Source organism: Pan paniscus, chromosome 1, assembly GCF_029289425.2.
Source record: "Pan paniscus chromosome 1, NHGRI_mPanPan1-v2.0_pri, whole genome shotgun sequence".
In the NCBI taxonomy this organism is placed as follows: domain Eukaryota; kingdom Metazoa; phylum Chordata; class Mammalia; order Primates; family Hominidae; genus Pan; species Pan paniscus.
Genome location: NC_073249.2, coordinates 163,384,145 through 163,403,825, shown reverse-complemented (window position 1 = coordinate 163,403,825; position 19,681 = coordinate 163,384,145). Strand labels below are relative to the sequence as shown.

General features: G+C 34.6%; 1 protein-coding gene across 3 annotated transcripts in view; it reads right to left on the bottom strand.

Moving 5' to 3' along the window:
- ITGB3BP (integrin subunit beta 3 binding protein) overlaps window positions 1–19,681 on the bottom strand; it is an 86,155-nt gene that overhangs the window by 12,785 nt on the left and 53,689 nt on the right. For all 3 annotated transcript variants that reach the window (XR_610205.3, XM_034966565.3, XM_003809146.5), the window contains exons 5-7: window positions 5,077–5,155; window positions 4,568–4,661; window positions 4,107–4,163 (exon numbers count right to left, since the gene is read on the bottom strand). Coding sequence is in view for 2 of the 3 variants with exons in the window: in XM_034966565.3 (XP_034822456.1) it covers window positions 4,107–4,163; window positions 4,568–4,661; window positions 5,077–5,155 (230 nt within the window). In the remaining variant the exon portion in view is untranslated. The remainder of the gene's footprint in view (window positions 1–4,106; window positions 4,164–4,567; window positions 4,662–5,076; window positions 5,156–19,681) is intronic.

The window sequence follows — 19,681 nt, the reverse complement described above, 5'->3', positions numbered from 1 at the left end:
GTATCTGTTTGAAAAAAATATATTGTTTAATGTTAAGATAAAATAGAAAACTAAAAGGGTAGTAGTCTTCTGGGAGTGAAATTATTCAGCTGATATGATGAATACTTTTTCAAGCCTGAGTTGGGGAAAGAACAACATATTTTTATGTTTAAAAAATACTTCAGTGGGTGGTTAGAATGAAGAGGCAATATCAAACTATTTTATAGTGTTAGAACAGAAAGAGTTTTAAATTTGTCCTGTTGTCTAAGAATCTGATAACTTTAAAATCTATAACCAAGATGAATTTTACTATGTAAGAATACAGAAAGTTAACTAAAGAATACAGGAACATTGTAGAAAACAGACCAAAGTTGGAAATTCTGAAATACTTTCTATTACAAACAGCTGAAACACTGAACAATGTAAAGTTCAGATGGTTCCATTTCATTTAAAATATGCATACTGCAACCTACACAATTATTCTCAAAACAGATAAAATATGTTTTGGACTGAAGCTAAGTGTCTAGATTTCATATCTTGGCAACTGCTCTATAATTTGCTTACATTCTTTTCAAAAACATTTTGTTTATTGGAAGTACTAGTCATAGACTAACAATGATGGTATTTTTAATTATCTTCAGAAAAAACTGAAAATATTAACTACTATATAATGCCATCTATTGACTAAGGAATATCTGTAACAAGTTGTTTTAAGTAGAGGTTGATTATGTAAAGTAAATAAATTTCATGCCTCACCATGTGATGATAATGTGACATTTCATCTGTATCAGCCCACTGAATGGTCATATGTCTTAAGTCTTCAGCATAACAAATTTAAAATAATTATGAAAATTCACATCCAAATCTTACAGAAAAAGAACCTTTCATTTCATTATTTTCCTAATAGTCATAAAGCCAGTGTTATTGAAGACAGCAAAATTAGGCTTATTTCCTAAGTAACTGAAGAAAGAAAGAAGCCTTCCTTTGTTTAAGAAATCTGTGTTTAGCAGAGGAGATCCTCTTTTATTCATATACTCTCATCAAGGCATCCCCTGATTTACCAGGTCCAGTTCTTATGACACTATGAAAATCTCAGTGTGCCTTTTAATTGTATTGTGTATGTTTTAAATTTCTCTTGAATAAGTTATATAAAGCCTTAAGAATGTGTGTCAGATGTCTATTTATTTAAAACACTAGAGTGTTATTTTTATAATTCTACTCTTCCTGTAATAAAGACTGTAACTGACGTTAACTGAAATTCCCACTGAAATGAAAAAATAAATATTACTAGAACTAAAAGACCAATTAGAAGAGGCAATGATAGCATAAATATTGAAATTCTCATGGTATTGTCTATTTTAACTATTCCAGGAAAATTTTTTAAGAATCTGAAAGACCAAAAAACAAACAAACAAAAAAACCCACCAAAAACCCAGAAGAATCTGAAGGACATTCTTTTGATAGTGAAACAAGTAATTGGCTTATTCTAATTTTCATAATTACCTTAATAAATCCTATACATATTATAGGGATGATTTTTATTTTACTTATTTTCTAATATTATGACAAACTCCTAAAACATTTTAAAATTTAAACAATTCTGTGTAATAGCATAATAAAAATAAATAAATAAAAGAAAGTGGAAATTTCAAGGCCAGATTGCAAAATGAGGGACATATAAAGCAAACTAGTTTGAGATGTCAAAAGAATTAGCAAAATCCTCTTAAAATGAATGTATGAGCAGAAAAGGGTAAAAGTTGTTAGCTTAGTACAAAAAATTTGCATGTGTGTGCACGTTTGTGTGTATATAATCATTAACCAAAAAACAAAACAAACAAAAAACCCCCAAAACTAATATGTATGTTAGGAACCAGAGAAAGAGGTAGGAAAAGCACTCAGGAAAACTATATAGCTCAAAATCAAATTACAACAAAAATAAGCTTTAATCTATTTTTTAGGCAATATGAATTTCCCAAAATTAGTTAAAAAGCTAATGAAGTTTTTAATACCTCAGGAAATATAAAGAGCTAATGTAGCTCCTGCCAAGAAACAGAATTGGACAATGACTACGTAGAATAGAATATAACACACAGTAGTATATAACATACTTATATAGATACTATGTATTATATATTTTTTAAACTGAGTTTTCATTTAAATCAATGATTATTAGAAATTTACAAACATGGTTTAGTGATAACAGTCTCCTCTATGCAGGAACTTGGTCCTTTGGGAAAATCTGGTAATGGGCAAGTCAGCCTTAATGCCTAAAATAATAGAAAACAGTTTTAAGGCTGATCATGCATAAACACACAATGAAGTGATGTATTTTAGATGTCCATAAGGAAATGAAAAAAGTTTCCCCTGGAAGGAAAAATATTTTAATGAAATATAAATTTAAAAAATTTTTCTTTACATTATTAGCATTGACAGTTCACTTATTTATTCCAGAGTTTTCCTCTTCCTTATTTCTCAAAGCTGTTTGCAAAGGCCAACTATATTAAGCCTAATTCTAGTTAGTTCTAGGAAGTTACAGATTTTTAAGGAAATCACACTATTGGTGTAGAATATATAGAAGCAAGATTTCTTCCAGTTGGGAAATAATAAACATTTTGCTTTCCTATTGTGATCCTCTAAAACTTGTCAACTTAGGAGAGATTGAAACCACTGAAACCCAGTTACACATTCTAATCAAATTACACAACTAAAGTAACAGACAAGAGGCCAGGCGTGTTGGCTTATGCCTGTAATCCCACTTCACTAATCATCACTTCAGTCTGGGTGACAGGGTACAATCCTGCCTCTAAATTTTTCTTTTTTCTTTTTCTTTTCTTTTCTTTCTTTCTTTCTTTTTTTTAAAAGATCCCAAGCCACATCCAAGAAAAAGCCACCTTTCATGTTCTTAAATTCTTGGCATCACAGTAGACGTTAGTTGTTCAACTGAAAAGCTCAGGAAGCCTATTCAGCTCCCTTCCCACATGAGCTTTGGAGGAGTCTTGCCATGGCTGCAGCCCTGCCATGACCCAGCTGGCCTTTAGATCTGACTGGCTGGCAATCCCAGCACTTTCCATTGCCAACCCATCACTGGCTTATGAAAGGTTCTAAACCCAGGCTAACATACCAGATTGGCTGAAACAGTTTCAATTATGTGCCATGTTTGAATCTAAAAGCTAAGATGATTGGATGATTTCATTTGTTTTAGGAAGAGATAACACAGAATAATGAAAAGACCAGAGTTTTTGAGGCCAGACTGGTCTTTGGTTGGAATCCTTGCTCTGTTACCTAAGTAGAAGTCTTGGGCAAGTTACTTAATATTTTTTGTGTCTTCGTTCCTTGTCTACAATGACAATGATAATACAGTGTAGCTATCTTTCCACATTGCTGTAAAGATTTGCTGATCCTAGTATTCAGAATATTTGTAATTATAGTTACTCAATAAATGGCAGTCATCGGTATTTAAAAGTGGTAGGCTGAAAACACGGCCACCCATTTTAAGGCCTAATTCCACTTGCAGAAATTGCTAAATGGCATTCATGTAGGTACTATTAATCACTCCTGTATTAGTCTAAAGGTTTTGGTATTTTACAGTTCATGATTACTTTGCTTATTGAGGTGTGAAGGTGTGAATGTGTACTTCCTATGGAAACCTAAAAACTGTTTATTTAGTTTTCCATACTGTGAAATGCTCAGACATAAGAGTTCATAGTAGAACAAAGCATATTAATGATCTGAAAGTTTCCAGAATACTGGTTAGAAAGTAACTTTCAATGCTTCTAGTGCAACACTAAAAACTGCAGTATATTAATGCATTGTTGCTCCTATTTGTATTCTCAAAAAGAAATTTTAATAAAAAGACAAAATTCAAATCTTATGTTGAAGATTGCATTTCAAAAGACATTTAAAAAGTTCAATCATCAGAGAAGTTGATCTCATCAGATATCATCTTCTGCTAAATGCAATATAAAGCTTTTCAAATGAGATTCGTGATCTTTTAAAGGAACATACTTCAGAACAGGGATCTCTGAGGAAAAAAGAAAACCACTAAAAAGGATTCATGATGATTAGTTTTAACTGGCAAAATGGGATGAAAGCATCTTTATGTAATAAACTAAAACACAACTACTTACCTTTGTGAGGAAGTCCTGTACTCTTTTCAAACAGTTTTTGTTTATTCACTTTTGTCACTAAAAGAAGTAAAAATCCCATGTCAAGAATTAACATAGAATATGGATAATTTCTCAATACTTGCAACAAACAACTTCATGAGAAAAAATAATTCAAAATAATACATATTTATAAGTACCAAATATAAAATATAATACCTTATTATATATTATAAAAATGGGCATTACATTTGAAATGCCTACTACCAGTTTCCAAGGTGCATTCTTTTCATTCACATTCAAGAAGAATCCCCAAAATAACACAACCTGATAAAAGACATGTGGCTTCTTATTTAAAGAAGGTAATAGTATTTTTATCACATGTCCAGTAATGGTATATATAAAGAAGCCTATCAAATGTAAATGAGACAAATTAATAGGTTTATCTTTAAAATTACTGTCATTGAAAACTCAAAAATTCTTACTTAGTTCTTTGGTTTTCTGCATTTCTCTTTTTAAGAAATGTGATGCACAGGAGATTCCAATGAGATTTTCAAGCTCTCTACTGCCCTCCAAAGCCTACAAGAAAGTCATCTTGAATGAGTTAAGTTCTCTACACACATGAGATTACTGACATGTCTAGTGAAAATACAGTATATTGTTTCCTTCATTTGAAAAACTTAAACTTTATGTTAGGATATTTAACTGTTTCTGGCAGGCCAACTATTTCAAGCCCAAAAATGCCTGAAAAAAAACAATTTATAATTAACTAAAAAGACTAAACGTAATCTATAAATTTATGTTTAAATGTGAAAAGCAAGATATTACTAAAATATTATGGTTAAATAGTGTTCTCCTATTAAAAAAAAATTCCCATGAAAAGTAAATTAATCATACTCTATGCAAACTCTTTCCTGGATTGGATTCTCCAATCTGGGACACTTCTTTCACTTTATCCTTTTCAAACAGGGTAGAAGTATGAAAAAATGCAAACCTGTATACTACTTAAATTTTGCATTATCTCCATGATTTCTTCTGACAATTTCTCAACTTTTGATAGCAACATCATGAATCTAGTAATAAAGAAAAAGACAATACTTAGCAAGGGGAAGCATTTAAACATGGCAAATCATTTTCAGAGCTTTAACTCTTTTTAAAGGACCTTAGACTTAGGTTATTTCATTCTTTACAAACACAATATATATTATCAACTGTCCCCTCTTTTGGAGTTTTACTTTCCGATTCCCACTGAGCAGTGGGATGGAAGACATAGTTGGCTGTTCCTTTCTCCACAATGCCACATTGAGAACACTAATACACCACCATTCCTTCATTTACCTTGATCTGAGTCTACGAATCAGTATCAACTAGTAACTTCTTTTTAAAATAAAAAAAGTTTTATGACTTTATTTTAAGTATGAAAATAAAGAAAAGGAAAAGAGGAAAACATCACTTGGAATTCAATCTTCTGAACATATCTCCAGTTAGCTTTTTGGAAAAATGCTTCTAGTTTAAAAAAAAGAAATTGTGTAACTTTGTTATCATACTTTTTTTTCCTTTTTATAAAGAAATGGGGTTTACCTCTGTTACCCAGGCTGAAGTGCAGTGGTGTGATCATGGCTCACTGCAGCCTCAACCTCCTGGGTTCAATCGATCCTCTTACCTTGGCCTCCCAAAGCACTATGATTACAGGTGTGAGCCATGGTGTCTGGCTGTGCTTTCTTAATACAATATTATATACATTTTGGGGGGCCACATATTGAAGGCTGCACAATATTCTATTTAGTAAACATACTAAAAATGATTTAAACATTCCCTTATTGTTAAAATTTTAGTTGCTTTTCCAATTTTAAGACCCCACAGCTGTTTGTGATAATCTATATCAACACAGTCTGATAGAAAAATAATGTAAACCATATATGTAATTTAAAATTTTTAGTAGCCACACTAAAAGGAATAAAAAGGTAAATTTTCTTTAATAATTTTCATAATGTTTAAGTATTTAAATCAATATATTCAAAATATTTCAACATATAATGAATATAAAAATTATTGAGATATTTTATACTTTTTTCAAATCCAGGTATACTTTACATATTAACAGCACATCTCATTTCATACTAGCCACATTTCAAGTGCTCATTAGCCATGTATGGCTAGTGCGTACTGTTTCAAACAGCATAAATCCATATAGATTTTATGAGAGAAACCAGAAATTCTATTTAAATGCTTTTTCAAGATTACATCAGTGTTAGTCATTGACATTTTTGTGTTATTAAAAATAAGACAAATATGTTAAAATTTTGATCTACAATGTATACGTACAGTAAGTTTCAACTAAGTAAAATTTTATCTAAGTATGTGAACAAGAAACAAGAGACTTTTGATAGCATTATGAAAAAGCTAAAAATTATGACGACAGTGGAATTTTGGGTGTTTTTTTTCTTTAAAAGTTTTCCTTTATTACGTATTTTCAATCAGAAGTGATCTGTCTGAGGCCCTGATTGCTTAACAGGAGAACCTCAGTTTGAGAGATGGTATCATAAAGGAATTCCTGCTTCTTCAAATTGGATCCAAAGACCTGAAGAAACAAGGACTTAAGGGACTCCCACCAAGGCTGGATCCTCTAGCTTCTCATATATGATGCCAAAGCCTACTGAGTGCCCTAGGAGTACAAAGTGGAGGCAAATAAGTTACTTTGCTACGAGAAATGATCTGAGGGGCTTGTTGCCTTATACCTTGCATCCCTTTCCTGGGAGAACTGGAATAGTAGAGCCTTTTCAAACTGTCTTACCCTATCTTAATGAGCTGATGGTACTCCCTGTTAACCCGTAGGGAATTGTGTGGGAAGGATTAGGTCCCGCAGGACTGCCATCTTGAATGTCTCCAAGGGGCTCTGTTCACATAGAGTTAGATGTAAATGGTGCCCCCCAAAGTTGTATAATGTAGCATCCCCAAAGGACCTACTAGCAGCTCTCCTAAATTAAGATAGTAATTGAGGGGCTAAGCTAAAACAAACTGTTTTAACAATCTTGGAGACTTGTATGGATTAAATATCAATTATCTGGGGAAGTTGTTTTCAAAACATCTTTGATATGCTGAAGGTGCTTTCTCAAGGACACTTGTATCCATTGCAGGATCAAGTAGTAGGACTAGTAGACATGCCATTGCTCTTCTTACTACTATTTTGATTCCCTTTCCTCTCCTCCTCCTTTTCTTCTGCCTAGACGAAATCACCTTTTTCCCACCTTGAAGGCAACCAAATTCCCATGAATGGTTTTTTAGGTGTTATACAACTGTTAAATCCTGAAAAATTCTTTTTTTTCAAGGCATTCTTTTCCACACTTTCTGAATCACTGAAGAAGCCTTCATAATCTTTGGAGATAAACTATTTGCTGAGCAGATTTTGGGAGAAATAATTCTACCACTTTCTTCATCCTAGACAAAATGGAATTCTCATAAACATCCTACTTGTGCTGAAAAGTAGATATGCATTGCTACTGAGAGCCCTTTTCTGTATTTTCAATGCATGGTTCAAATTTCACTTTGTTGCCCTAACATAGCATTATGGTTTGCATACAGTCCCTTGGTTTTTAATATCATCTTGATGTTCCTTTACTAATTTGTTTATTCCTGAAAACCAACGATCTTTCATTTCTTTCAAGCTGCCTGAAGAATATATTTCTCAAGTTCATTATGGTACAAAATTTCAAAGTTATTGTGGCTCTTTCAAGTTGGTGAGTAAAAGTATCATCATTGGGTGCCATTCATATTTTGCAGAATACTATTTCTTTCTCAAATAGATTTGCCTCTCGCTAGACTAAATTGGACCAAATCCTTTATCTTATAATGACCCTTTGAGCCATCCAGATGTCAATGGGCCACTACATCCAGGTATCCAGTGACTGTTGCCAGTTTTACGGCATCCTTACAAGATTTAATCAAATCTGCATTGTGGTCAAAGACTACTGTAGCACAACCTAAGAAATCTGAAGTCTTGGTCCTCCTTGAATTAACCTTCTTTTTCATCGTAGACTAAACCCCAGCAGCATTTTTTTAAAGCATCTCGTAGTTTTTCTCTTGAGGGAGCTACATGTCAAAATTCAGGATTTTCAGTGCAGTTTTCCAATTTGCTTAGAAGAGTTGCATTGTGAAATTCAGAGTTCTCTCACATTCCTCAAAGAAAAAGTCCTTATTCTGAAAAACAACTGAAATTAGGTGCATCAGCCAAATAAAATCCATGAGAAGCATTGGATGTATCCATTAATTCTGCTTTTCCTTCCTTCTACATTAACTTCTTCAGTCTCAAGTCAGGTGTAACTTGACTTTCAAAACTATCATTCTGTACCAGTTCTGGGTTTTTCCTATCTTGGCCACTTTCAATTCTTTCAATTATTTTCCATTCTTAGCTTCAAATGTAGTTTCATCATTTACTTTTTCTCTATTAAGTTCCTCAGATGTATTCTGAGGAGAGAACTAAAAGAACAAAGAGAAATTGTATTAAATTGGTGCTTCTAATTCAGATTTATTGAAGCAGGTGTTAGCAAGCATTAACTCAGCTCCTGCTGTGCCATCCTAGATGTGAAAGAATGAGAAGCAAAGGAGTAGAGCAGATGAAAAAGGAACCCAGTGATTTATAGATTCCCTCGGATGCAAGCCATGGTATCTACTGTACTGTGTAGGCATTGTGGATATAGTGGAAGAAGAGTGAAACCCTGTAAAAGCCATGATAATGGCCTGAAAAAATTTTTGATTTCCCTCCTTTTTTGTAACTTCCAATTGTTTGACATAGGTCTCCCTTACCATATTGTAAGTTCCGTGAAGGCAAGGGCGGTATCTACCTTATTTACTGTCACAACCTGTGTTAACTAATAAGGTGCCTGCAGTTATGGGAGGGACCCAGTAACTATTTGATGGATCAATGAACAGAATAAAAAAGACCTGGTCCAGTGACCATCCATCCCTAGATTCAAGTGAAGTATGCCCATCCTGCAGTTTTCTCTTTTTTTTACTTCCTTCTCATATTGTCTTATATGTTTTCCATGATTCATCAGTTATATTGCTGACAAAGTTAATTAATTCAGTTCCCTAACTTTCCACCACATATGTCTTTCTCACATGTAACCCTGGATGTCCCTATTTGTTTTCATTGCTCCTAGTCTAAGCTGTGAGTACTATGGAAAAAAAAAAAGTCTCACAGTAGAATTGACAGTCAATATTAGAAGTATGATTTTGCTGAGCACCCAATGCTGCTTAACTCTCCATTTACCTAATTTAATGAATCTTCTTTCACAAATTTCTGCTCAACTGACAGCCTAACCCAATCTCCACTTCCTCCATATTAAAATTAAACTCTTGTATTTAGATTTCTGCCTTACTATTCTAATACAGCATTCTCAAAGGCCACAAATACACTACTAATTAATTCTATTACTAAAAGCTATTATCTGAAAGTTATTACCTCTAAGAAATTGTACTTTTATAAATCTCAAGACTTGTGCATTAAAATGTACATAACAGGGGTGAATTCCTTAGGTTTTCTTTATCTTTACAGTACTATGATTCACGCAGAAAAAGGTAAATAGGTCACTGAATCTCCATCTCCCTTGACCTAAACTGATAATTTTGGATGACAGTTGAATTATGAAAACAATGAAATATATTGTTAACATTTTTTTAATGCTTTCTTAGTTTAAGGCACTATACTTACTACTTTACAAACTATATCTTACTTAATTTTCAAAACAACTGTCTGTGGGAAATACTGTCTCCATTTTACAGCTATGAAAACTGAAGTACCAATAAATTATTTAATTATCCAGGGTTTTATAACAAGGGGCACAGTCAGGACTTGAACCCAGGTGTGTTTGACCTATGTTCTCAACCATTATATAATATTTCCAAAAGTGTAATTCAGTTACAACTGGCATCAGAATTCCTTGGTAAATGGTTAAAAATACAAATTTCTGGGCTGCATCCAAGAAATACTAACAGAGAAGGTCAGAAATACGCATTTCCAGGCAATTCTTATGCACATAAAAATTAATTAAAAACATTTTTCCTGAAGACTGATCACAAAAAAATCTGGTCAATATAAATAAAATTGACATTCTTTGTCAAAAAAAAAAATTTCCCCCCGTGTTTAGCTCTATTTATTTCATTACATTTTTACAGGCTGTCTCAAGGAGCTTTTCTGCATTCCGTTCAGCTTAAAATTTTTTCTAAAAAAATTTCTTATTGTGATAAACTATATACAAGATTTGTCATTTTAAACATTTTTAAATGTACAATTCAGTGACATTAATTACATTCACAATGTTGTGCAACCATCACCACTATCTATTTCCAAAAGTTTTCTATTACTACAAACAGAAACTGTATAACCATTAAGCAGTAACTCTTCATGCTTCCCACCTCCAGCCTCTAGTAACCTTTAATCTCCTTTCTGTCTCTTTGAATTAGTCTATTCTAGACATTGCATACAACTGGAATCTTACAGTATTTGTCCTTATGTGTCTGGCTTATTTCACTTAGCATAATGCTTTCAAGATTCTTCAATGTTGTAGCATGTATCAGAACTTCATTCCTTTTCATAAATAAATAATATTCCACTGCATGTACATACCACACTTTATCCATTCATTTGCTGATGAACATTTGGGTTGTTTCCTGTCTTTTGGTTATTGTGAATAATGATGGAATAAACATTGGTATATAAATATCTGAGTCACTGTTTTCATTTATTTTGGGCATATACCTAGGAGTGAAATTGCTTGGTCTTATGGTAATTATATGTTTAACTTTTTGAGAAAAGTGCCAGACTGTTTTCCACAGGAGCTACAATGTACAAGGGTTTTAATTTCTCTATATCCTTGCCAATATTTGTTATTTTCCATTTTTATTGTTTGTTTAAATAGACATCCTCGTAGATGTAAGGTTTAAGATGTAAGGTCTCACTGTGGTTTTGATTTGCATTCCTTTAATGACTAATGATATTTAATATATTTTCATGTGTTTATTGGCAATTTATATAACTTCTTTCAAGAAATATCTACTCAAGGCCAGGCGCAGTGGCTCATGCCTGTAATCCCAGCACTTTGGGAGGCTGAAGTGGGCAGATCACGAGGTTAGGAGATCGAGACCACTCTGGCTAACATGGTGAAACCCCGTCTCTACTAAAACTACAAAAAAAAAAAAAAGAAAAAAGTTAGCCAGGCATGGTGGTGGGTGCCTGTAGTCCCAGCTATTCAGTAGGCTGAGGCCGGAGAATGGCGTGAACCCGGGAGGCGGAGCTTGCAGTAAGCCAAGATTGCGCCACTGCACTCCAGCCTGGGCGACAGAGCGAGACTCCATCTCAAAAAAAAAAAAAAAAAAAAAAAAATCTACTCAAGTCTTTGCCTATATTTAAAATTGGATTGTCTTTTTTCTTGTTGAGTTTTGGAAGCTCTTGATCTACTCTGGACCTTAAACCCTTATTAGATATATAATTTGAAAATATTTTCTCCCATTCTGTGCTTTGCCTTTTCACTTTCTTGATGGTGTACTTTGAAACACAAAAGCTTTTACTTTTGATAAAGTCGAATTTATTTTTTCTTTTGTTCATTGTGCTTTTGGTGTTGTTATATAAGAATCTATCAACAAATTCAAGGTCATGAAGATTTATCATTATGTTTTCCTCTAAGATAGTTATAAATGGTTTTAGCCCTTATATTTAGGTCACTGATCCATTTTGATTTAATTTTTACATATGCTGTGAGGTAGGAATCCAACTTCATTCTTTTTTATAAGGAAATCCTGTTTCCCAGCAACATTTATTGAAGAGACTATTCTTTCTCCATTAAATAAACTTGGCCTCCTTGTCAAAAATCAACTGGCCATAGATGTATGCATTTGTTTTGGACCCCCAATTCTATTCCATTGGTCTCTATGGCTACTGTTAACGCCAGTGCCGTACTGTTTTGATTACTGTAGCTTTGTAGTATGTTTTGAAATCAGGAAATATGAGTCTTCCAACTTTGTCCTTTTTCAAGATTGTTTGGCTATTTAGGGTCTCCTGTAGTTTCATATGAATTTAAGGACAGGTTTTTCCATTTCTGCAAAAAATGCTGTTTAATCATTCTGCAAAAGAAATATAGGAATTACAGTGAATCTGTAGATTGCTTTGGGTAGTAGCATTAACATCTTAACAATATTAAATCTTCTTGCCCATGAATACAGAATACCTTTCCTTTTATTTAGATCTTCTTTAATTTCTTTCAAAAATGAATTGTAGTTTCTAGTGTACAAGTTTTTTACCTCTTTAGTTAAATTTATTCCTGTGTATTTTATCCTTTTAGATGCTACTGCAATGGACTGCTTCCTTAATTTCCTATTCAAATTCATTACAGGTATATGGAAACTGATTTTTGTGTGTTGATCTCATACCCTGAAACTTTTTTTGACTCTGTTTATTAGCTCTAGTAGCTTCTTGTGCACTCTTGGGATTTTCTCTATAGAGAATCATCTTGTCTTCAAATAAAGATTGTTTTACTTTTTCCCTTCCAATTTAAATGACTTTTATTTCTTTTTCTTATCTAATTGCTCTGGCTAGAATTTCCAATACAATGTTGAACACCAGTGGTGAAAGCAGGTGTCCTTGTTTTGCTCCTGATCTTTAGGGGAAAGCTTTCAGTCTTCCATATCTAAAATTTTAAACAGTTGAAAATAATTCTCTTTTTAAGACTGGCTTTCCTCTTAGCCTTTGCTCACCTACAGAATAGGCCTAATATGGAATATAGGCTTATATCTTCATCCTAAGATTCTGATAAACATTTTCAACTAACTTATCCCTAGAGACCATCATTTGAGCAGTTAAGAGGAATTTAGAATACTGACCAGTGGTTGTCACAATTAAATTGCATACATAATGCAAAACAAAACAACAAAAATTTTTAAAAAACCAGTTCTGGCATAACTCACTACTATTAAAAAGATTTTATTTGGGTTAGTGCAGTAACATCTAAAAAAGTTACTCTTCTGCCTATAAGAGAGAATGAGCTAGTGACTAAAAATAAGTCCTAGGCTGGGCACAGTGGCTCATGCCTATAATCCCAGCACTTTGGAAGGCCGAGGTGGGTGGATCACCTGAGGTCAGGAGTTCAAGACCACCCTGGCCAACATGGTGAAACCCCGTCTCTACTAAAAACTAGCCGGGCATGGTGGTGGCGTGCACCTACAATCCCAGCTATTTGGGAGGCTGAGGCAGGAGAATCACTTGAACCCAGGTGGTGGAGGTTGCAGTGAGCCAAGATCATGCCATTGCACTCCAGCATGGGCAACAAGAGCGAAACTCTGTCTCAAAAAAAAAAAAAAAAAAAAAAAAAAGTCCTATACAACAGGTGGGATCCTCGCGGTGATGGAACTGTTCTGTAACATAACTACAGTGGTAGATACAAGAATCTACACGTGATAAAATTGCACAGAACTAAATACACACACACAAATGAGTTCATTGCAAAACAGGAAATATGAATAAGATCAGTGGATTGAGTCAATGTCAATTTCCTGGTTGTGATATTGTACTACAGTTTTGAAAGATGTTATGTTGGGAAACTAGGAAAACAGTACACATGATGTCTCTGTTTTACTTCTCACAATGGCAAGTAAATCTACAATTATCTGAAAATAAAACTTACAGGACAGTCACCATTACTGCATTTTCATAGCAATGCCAGCTACAGCAGCAGCAAATTGCCAAGAGGAAGAAAAGCCAATCGCAGTAAATTATATATATTCCTTGCAAAACATAAAGGATACGGAAGTTCACATAAAATATTAACGTGTAGCTGTTTTTTTACAAATGGGCTTTATTGACATGCCATTAACTACTTGTTTTGTGAAGAAAAAAAATTTTTAAACCTAGAACATGGAACTGTATTTTCCTGTTGAGAGGATTCTTACATTTAAAATTCTCCAAATTGATCAATAGGAATTGATTTCAGGACGTATTCATCAGTAAAAAAGGCAAAGTGAAAAGAGTACATATGGTGTGCCACCTTATCTGTATAAAAAAATAAGAAAAAATAAATGAAACTGCTTAATTTTATGGAAATAAACATAGGAAAGGTAAATAAGAAACTAATGAATTTGGTTACCCACAAGAAATAGGTAGAAGGAATGAAGGAGGGATTAACACTACTCTGAGTATCCTTTTTTGGCAACAGTTTTGACTTTTAGAACCATAATGATGGCTTATCTCATTTTAAAAAGTCAAAAAGGATGAGAAAAAAGTAAAATTCACGAACAAGAAAACCTATTTCAAATGAATACTTCTTCAAATGAAGAACTAATCCAAATAATTTTTGAAAACAGTAATTTGACTATATATCTTTAGAGACAAAAAACTGCAAACAAATCTTGAATGCTTTGCAGGTTTGTTTTTAGCAGTGCTGTGAGCATGGGAATTCTGCAAGTATTTTGTGTATGATGTAGGATTAAGCAAATGTGCAAATTTATTGCTCCTCTTAGGAGACAGAGATTTAGATTTGAGATGGGATAGAAATATGGAAAAGGGGAAGTCAAGGAAAAACCTTGTATCACTATGAACAGATGAATTTTTAAATGGCCAACCAGCAGAAGGTCAACTAATAAATATAGATATGATGGAGTTAGAAAATTATGACTATGGCAATCATTACAGTAATAACTGACTCAGGCAAGAATCATCAATGTATGTTAAAACTACTGGGTGAAACATGACAAAGTACCTCCCCACAAAATATTTATTAATTACAAAGGGAAAATGATTACTTTTAATATAGATAAACCTGCTGAACATCACTGTAATCAAATGATTAAAATTCATCAATAATAGGACAAAATATCTCTTGATGTAATTCAACATTCTTCTATATTTTTGCCCCAAAATACATAACATGAATAATGACAAAATATCAGACAAACACAACTGAGGAATGACGTACAAAAAACAGTCTACACTATTTAAAAATATCACTGTCAGAGAAGACAATAAAAGGTTAAAAAAATTGTTCTAGATTGAAGGAAACTTTAAGAACTATTTATGTAATCTTGGATTGAATCCTGCATCAACAGAAAAATTGCAATAAAGAACATTACTGGGAAAATTTGAATTTGGACTATACACTATCTAGATAACAGTAATTATATCAATGTTAAATTTCCTGATTTTAATATTTTTACTATGGTTAAATAATATTATTCTTAGGAAATACACACTGAAGGATTTAGCAGTAAAAAAGGATGTCTGCAACTTCTCAAATATTCAGAAAAGTTTGAGTACCTATGTATGTGTGTGCACATGTGTGAAAGAGAGAATGAAAGTACATGTGACAAAATGTTAACAATTTGCGACTCTGGGGGAGTGTTCAGGAATTCTTTTTAATATTCTTGCAAATTTTCTGTAAATTTAAAATTATTTGAGAATCTAAAGTTAAAAAAAGTCTCTAAACTGTTAAAAGCTTACAAAAGGTATTTATAGATATTTTACCCGTGGGATTTTTTTCTTTTTTTTTTTCTTGATAGGGTATTTTTCTGTCTCCCAGGCTAGAGTGCAATCTGCTGCGCTGGAGTGATCCTCCCGTCTCAGCTTCCTCAGTAGTGGGACTACAAGCGTGTACCACCCAGGCTTGCTAATTAAAAAAAAAAAATTTTGTAGAGATGGGATCTCCCTATGTTGCTCAGGCTTGAACTCCTGAACTCAAGTGATCTGCTTGACTTGACCTCCCAAAGTGCTAGGATTATAGGTGTGAGCCACCACATCCAGCCCCAGTGGGAAATTTTGTTTGCAGTTCTTAAGCATCTTTTCTCCATGAACTCTACTTCATAAATTTTGTGTTTTTAAGGGTCTCAAGATTTTGGTTTGAATAAACAAAACTATGTATTTGTAAAAATGATTTGAGTCATGTTTCTATTCAAATTCGTAGTTTTACTGCATTTAACATTTATTTTTTATTTATTTTAATTAAATTTTTTTTTAAGATTGGAAACCATCAACTTGTATTGACACCAATTATGACTTTTCTCTGTAGCCTATAAGAGTGGACAGAGTGGGCTGACCCAAGATGTTTTATCTGTAAGAATGACTAACAATGATGTACACACTTCTAAATAGCCAACTACTTTTTCCTCAAATGCAGCTGAAAGGATTCATAATGGTAACAAATTAGTGTTACAGATAGATATTTTAATATGTATCTACTATCCATCGCCTTCCATGGAGCCATGGCATTGATCCAGGAGCTTTCACCTTTTATGTGAACTTTGGTACTGTCAAGACAGAGACAATTTTGTTTACATTTACCCAGATACGTTTCATTCCTAAGAAAAGCCTCTTGGCAATACGTTTATTCAGTTCTGAGAAATGGTGACATTTTGGAAACTTCTCTCAGAAACAGCAGTCACACATGTGGAACACTGGATGAAACTACATATGATGACAACATACGGTTAGGACATCCTCTCCCGACCCTACACATTTCTAAAGGAAAACCCAATTTTAGAATTTTGTACTTGCCAAACTTAAAAAACCCAGTCACTTGAAAGTTAGCCAGCAGGGCATTGCCACCAACCCCAATAAAGCTGTACGTTTCATCACGTGCACCAGACATATCTACAAGGCTAGTTTCAGTATTCTTCTTTTAAAGAATTTATTTTAAACCTATTATATCACACAGCATGTTTCAAACACTGACATATAATTCCCTAATAAGATAAAACAAAGGCAAAAAGTTTTATCTTATTAGAAACAAGATACACCATCACTTATAGTCTTCAAATATCATTGCACTTTAACTTCCATAATTTGACAAAGCATTCATGAAACAAGCTACAGACTAGTTTTAACAGACAAAAAATACCTTACTTGTAAGCAGACATGCCTGTCCTAAATGTTTTATTAGGTAAGAATTTTACAAACATTATTTATATTAGTGGTAATGGAGTATTGCGCCTTCTCCAAGCTGCAGGGTGAGAGCCACCAAGAGTGTGGTGGAATTTATGGCCCTTCCAAGGCCATGGCTTTTTCAGCCTGCAGATGTCAGCCTCCACCTCCTGGGCTCAAATGATTCTCCAAACAGCCTCCTATGTAGCTGGGTCCACAGGTGCACACTACCATGCTCGGCTCATTTTTTTAGTTTTTGTAGAGATGGGGTCTCATTTTGTTGCCCAGGCTGGTCTCTAACTCCTTGCCTCAAGTGATCCTCCCTCCTTGGCCTCCTAAAGTCCTGGGATTACAGGCCAGTGATGGATATTGACTATTCACTAGCTTTTGCAAATAAGAAAATTTATTTAGAAACTTGTTTTGTAGTAGTTTATAATCATTAACATTTAGTGTTCTCATATCAGAAAATAGATTATTTGTTCTAACTGGCTAAGAATGTATTTTAAGAGCATCTTGCTTTCTAAATTATAGTTATTTTCTAGGGTTTTTTTTTCTTTTTTTGAGACAGGGTCTCGCTCTGTCACCCAGGCTAGAGTGCATTGGCATGATCACCACTCACTGCAGCCTCGACCTCCTGGGCCCTAGTGATCCTCCCACCTCAGCCTCTCGAGTAGTGGGACTACAGGCACACCACCACATCCAGCTTGCTTGCTTGCTGATTGATTGATTGATTGAATGTAGAGATGGAGTCTCGCTATGTTGCTCAGGCTGGCCTTGAACTTCTGGGCTCAAGCGATCCTCCTACCTTGGCTTCCCAAAATGCTGAGATTACAGAAATGAGCCACTGTATCTTCTAGTTTTATAGACTCTATTAGACATATCTATAGGTCATACTGGCCATCATAATACCACACTGTGTTCTAACAACTTATCTAATGGGTAGGGGCCAAGGATGTTGTTAAGCAATCTATAATGTATAGGACAGCCTCTACCAAAAAGAATTACCCAACCCAAATGTCAACAGTGCTGAGATTGAGAAACCCTGAAGTAATCTTACATACTGTATCTTCTTTTATTGGTAAATGACTGAAGGTAAACATATTTATCTTTTAAGACAAAAAGGGGGCACTTATTGGAGGGATACTAGAGTATCTCCCATAATCAAAGGGAAGCTGAGGTTGAGCAAGGCTTAAGGAGCAACAGAAAGAAGCCAGAAGACAAACAGGACCCTGCCTAATGCCTCTCTTCTCTCTGGCTATGGGCTTCTTTCTCTCTCACTGCAAACCAGTTCATCTATTAATACATGGTAAAAAACATGGCTGCCAGTATCATCTTTGCTTGAAGATCTCCATCTGAGAAGTAGTCTCTTTTCCTACTTCCAATTTTATAAATTCTGTGAAATAACTGACTGACTGTGTTTAGGTCAGGTGCCTACCCCTGGACCAATCAACTGTCCAGGGTAGGGTCATGTAAGACTTTGGTAGTCTTTAAATAAAGAGCCACATTATTGGAATGGGGTAACGAGTGATTTAAAGAATGTTAATCCCAGCAGGAAGAGATGCTGGGCAGACAAAATAAGACAGTAAACCATAGTGTCAGTTACTCTAGTACAATGATTAAAAGAAGTCTGCAGCTGGGCACGGTGGCTCACGCCTGTAATCCCAGCACTTTGGGAGGCCGAGGCAGGTGGGTCACAAGGTCAAGATATCGAGACTATCCTGGCCAACATGGTGAAAGCCCGTCTCTACTAAAAATACAAAAAATTGGCCAGGCGTGGTGGCTTACGCCTGTAATCCCAGCACTTTTGGAGGCCGAGGCGGGCGGACCACCTGAGGTAGGGAGTTCGAGACCAGCCTGACCAACATGGAGAAACCCCATCTCTACTAAAAATACAAAATTAGCCAGGCGTGGTTGCGCATGCCTGTAATCCCAGCTACTCAGGAGGCTGAGGCAGAAGAATTACTTGAACCCAGGAGGTGGTGGTTGCAGTGAGCAGAGATCGTGCCATTGCATTTCAGCCTGGGCAATAAGAGCAAAACTCTGTCTCAAAATAAATAAATAAATAAATAAATAAATAAATAAATAAATAAATAAGGTGGGCGTGGTGGTGTGTGCTTGTAGTCCCAGCTACTCGGGAGCCTGAGGCAGGAGGATTGCTTGAACCAGGGAGGTGGAGGTTGCAGTGAACCAAGATCGTGCCAGTGCAACCCAGCCTGGCAACAGAGTGAGACTCTGTTTCAAAAAAAAAAAAAAGTCTGCCCAACATAAAGCTTTGTGAGCTTAAGCTGTTATTTTACCTCTCTAAATGTCAGTTTCTTCACCTTTGTTAGGGCAATAACATTATCTACCTCACTGGATTGTTAAGACGATTAAATGTGATAATATATGCCTAAGACATGGCAAATATTCAATAATTACTAGCTATTATTACCCATGTTTACTTACTATGCTTTGTAAATCCTTAAGATGAAGATATCTCCTTTACTTATACCTATTTGACCATAAATTATTATTATTATTATTATTTTTTTTTTTTTTTTGAGACAGAGTCTTGCTCTTATTGCCCAGGCTGGAGCGCAATGGCACGATCTCGGCTCACCACAACCTCTGCCTCCCGGGTTCAAGCAATTCTCCTGCCTCAGCCTCCCGAGTAGCTGGGATTACAGACATGGGCACCACGCCCAGCTAATTTTTGCATTTT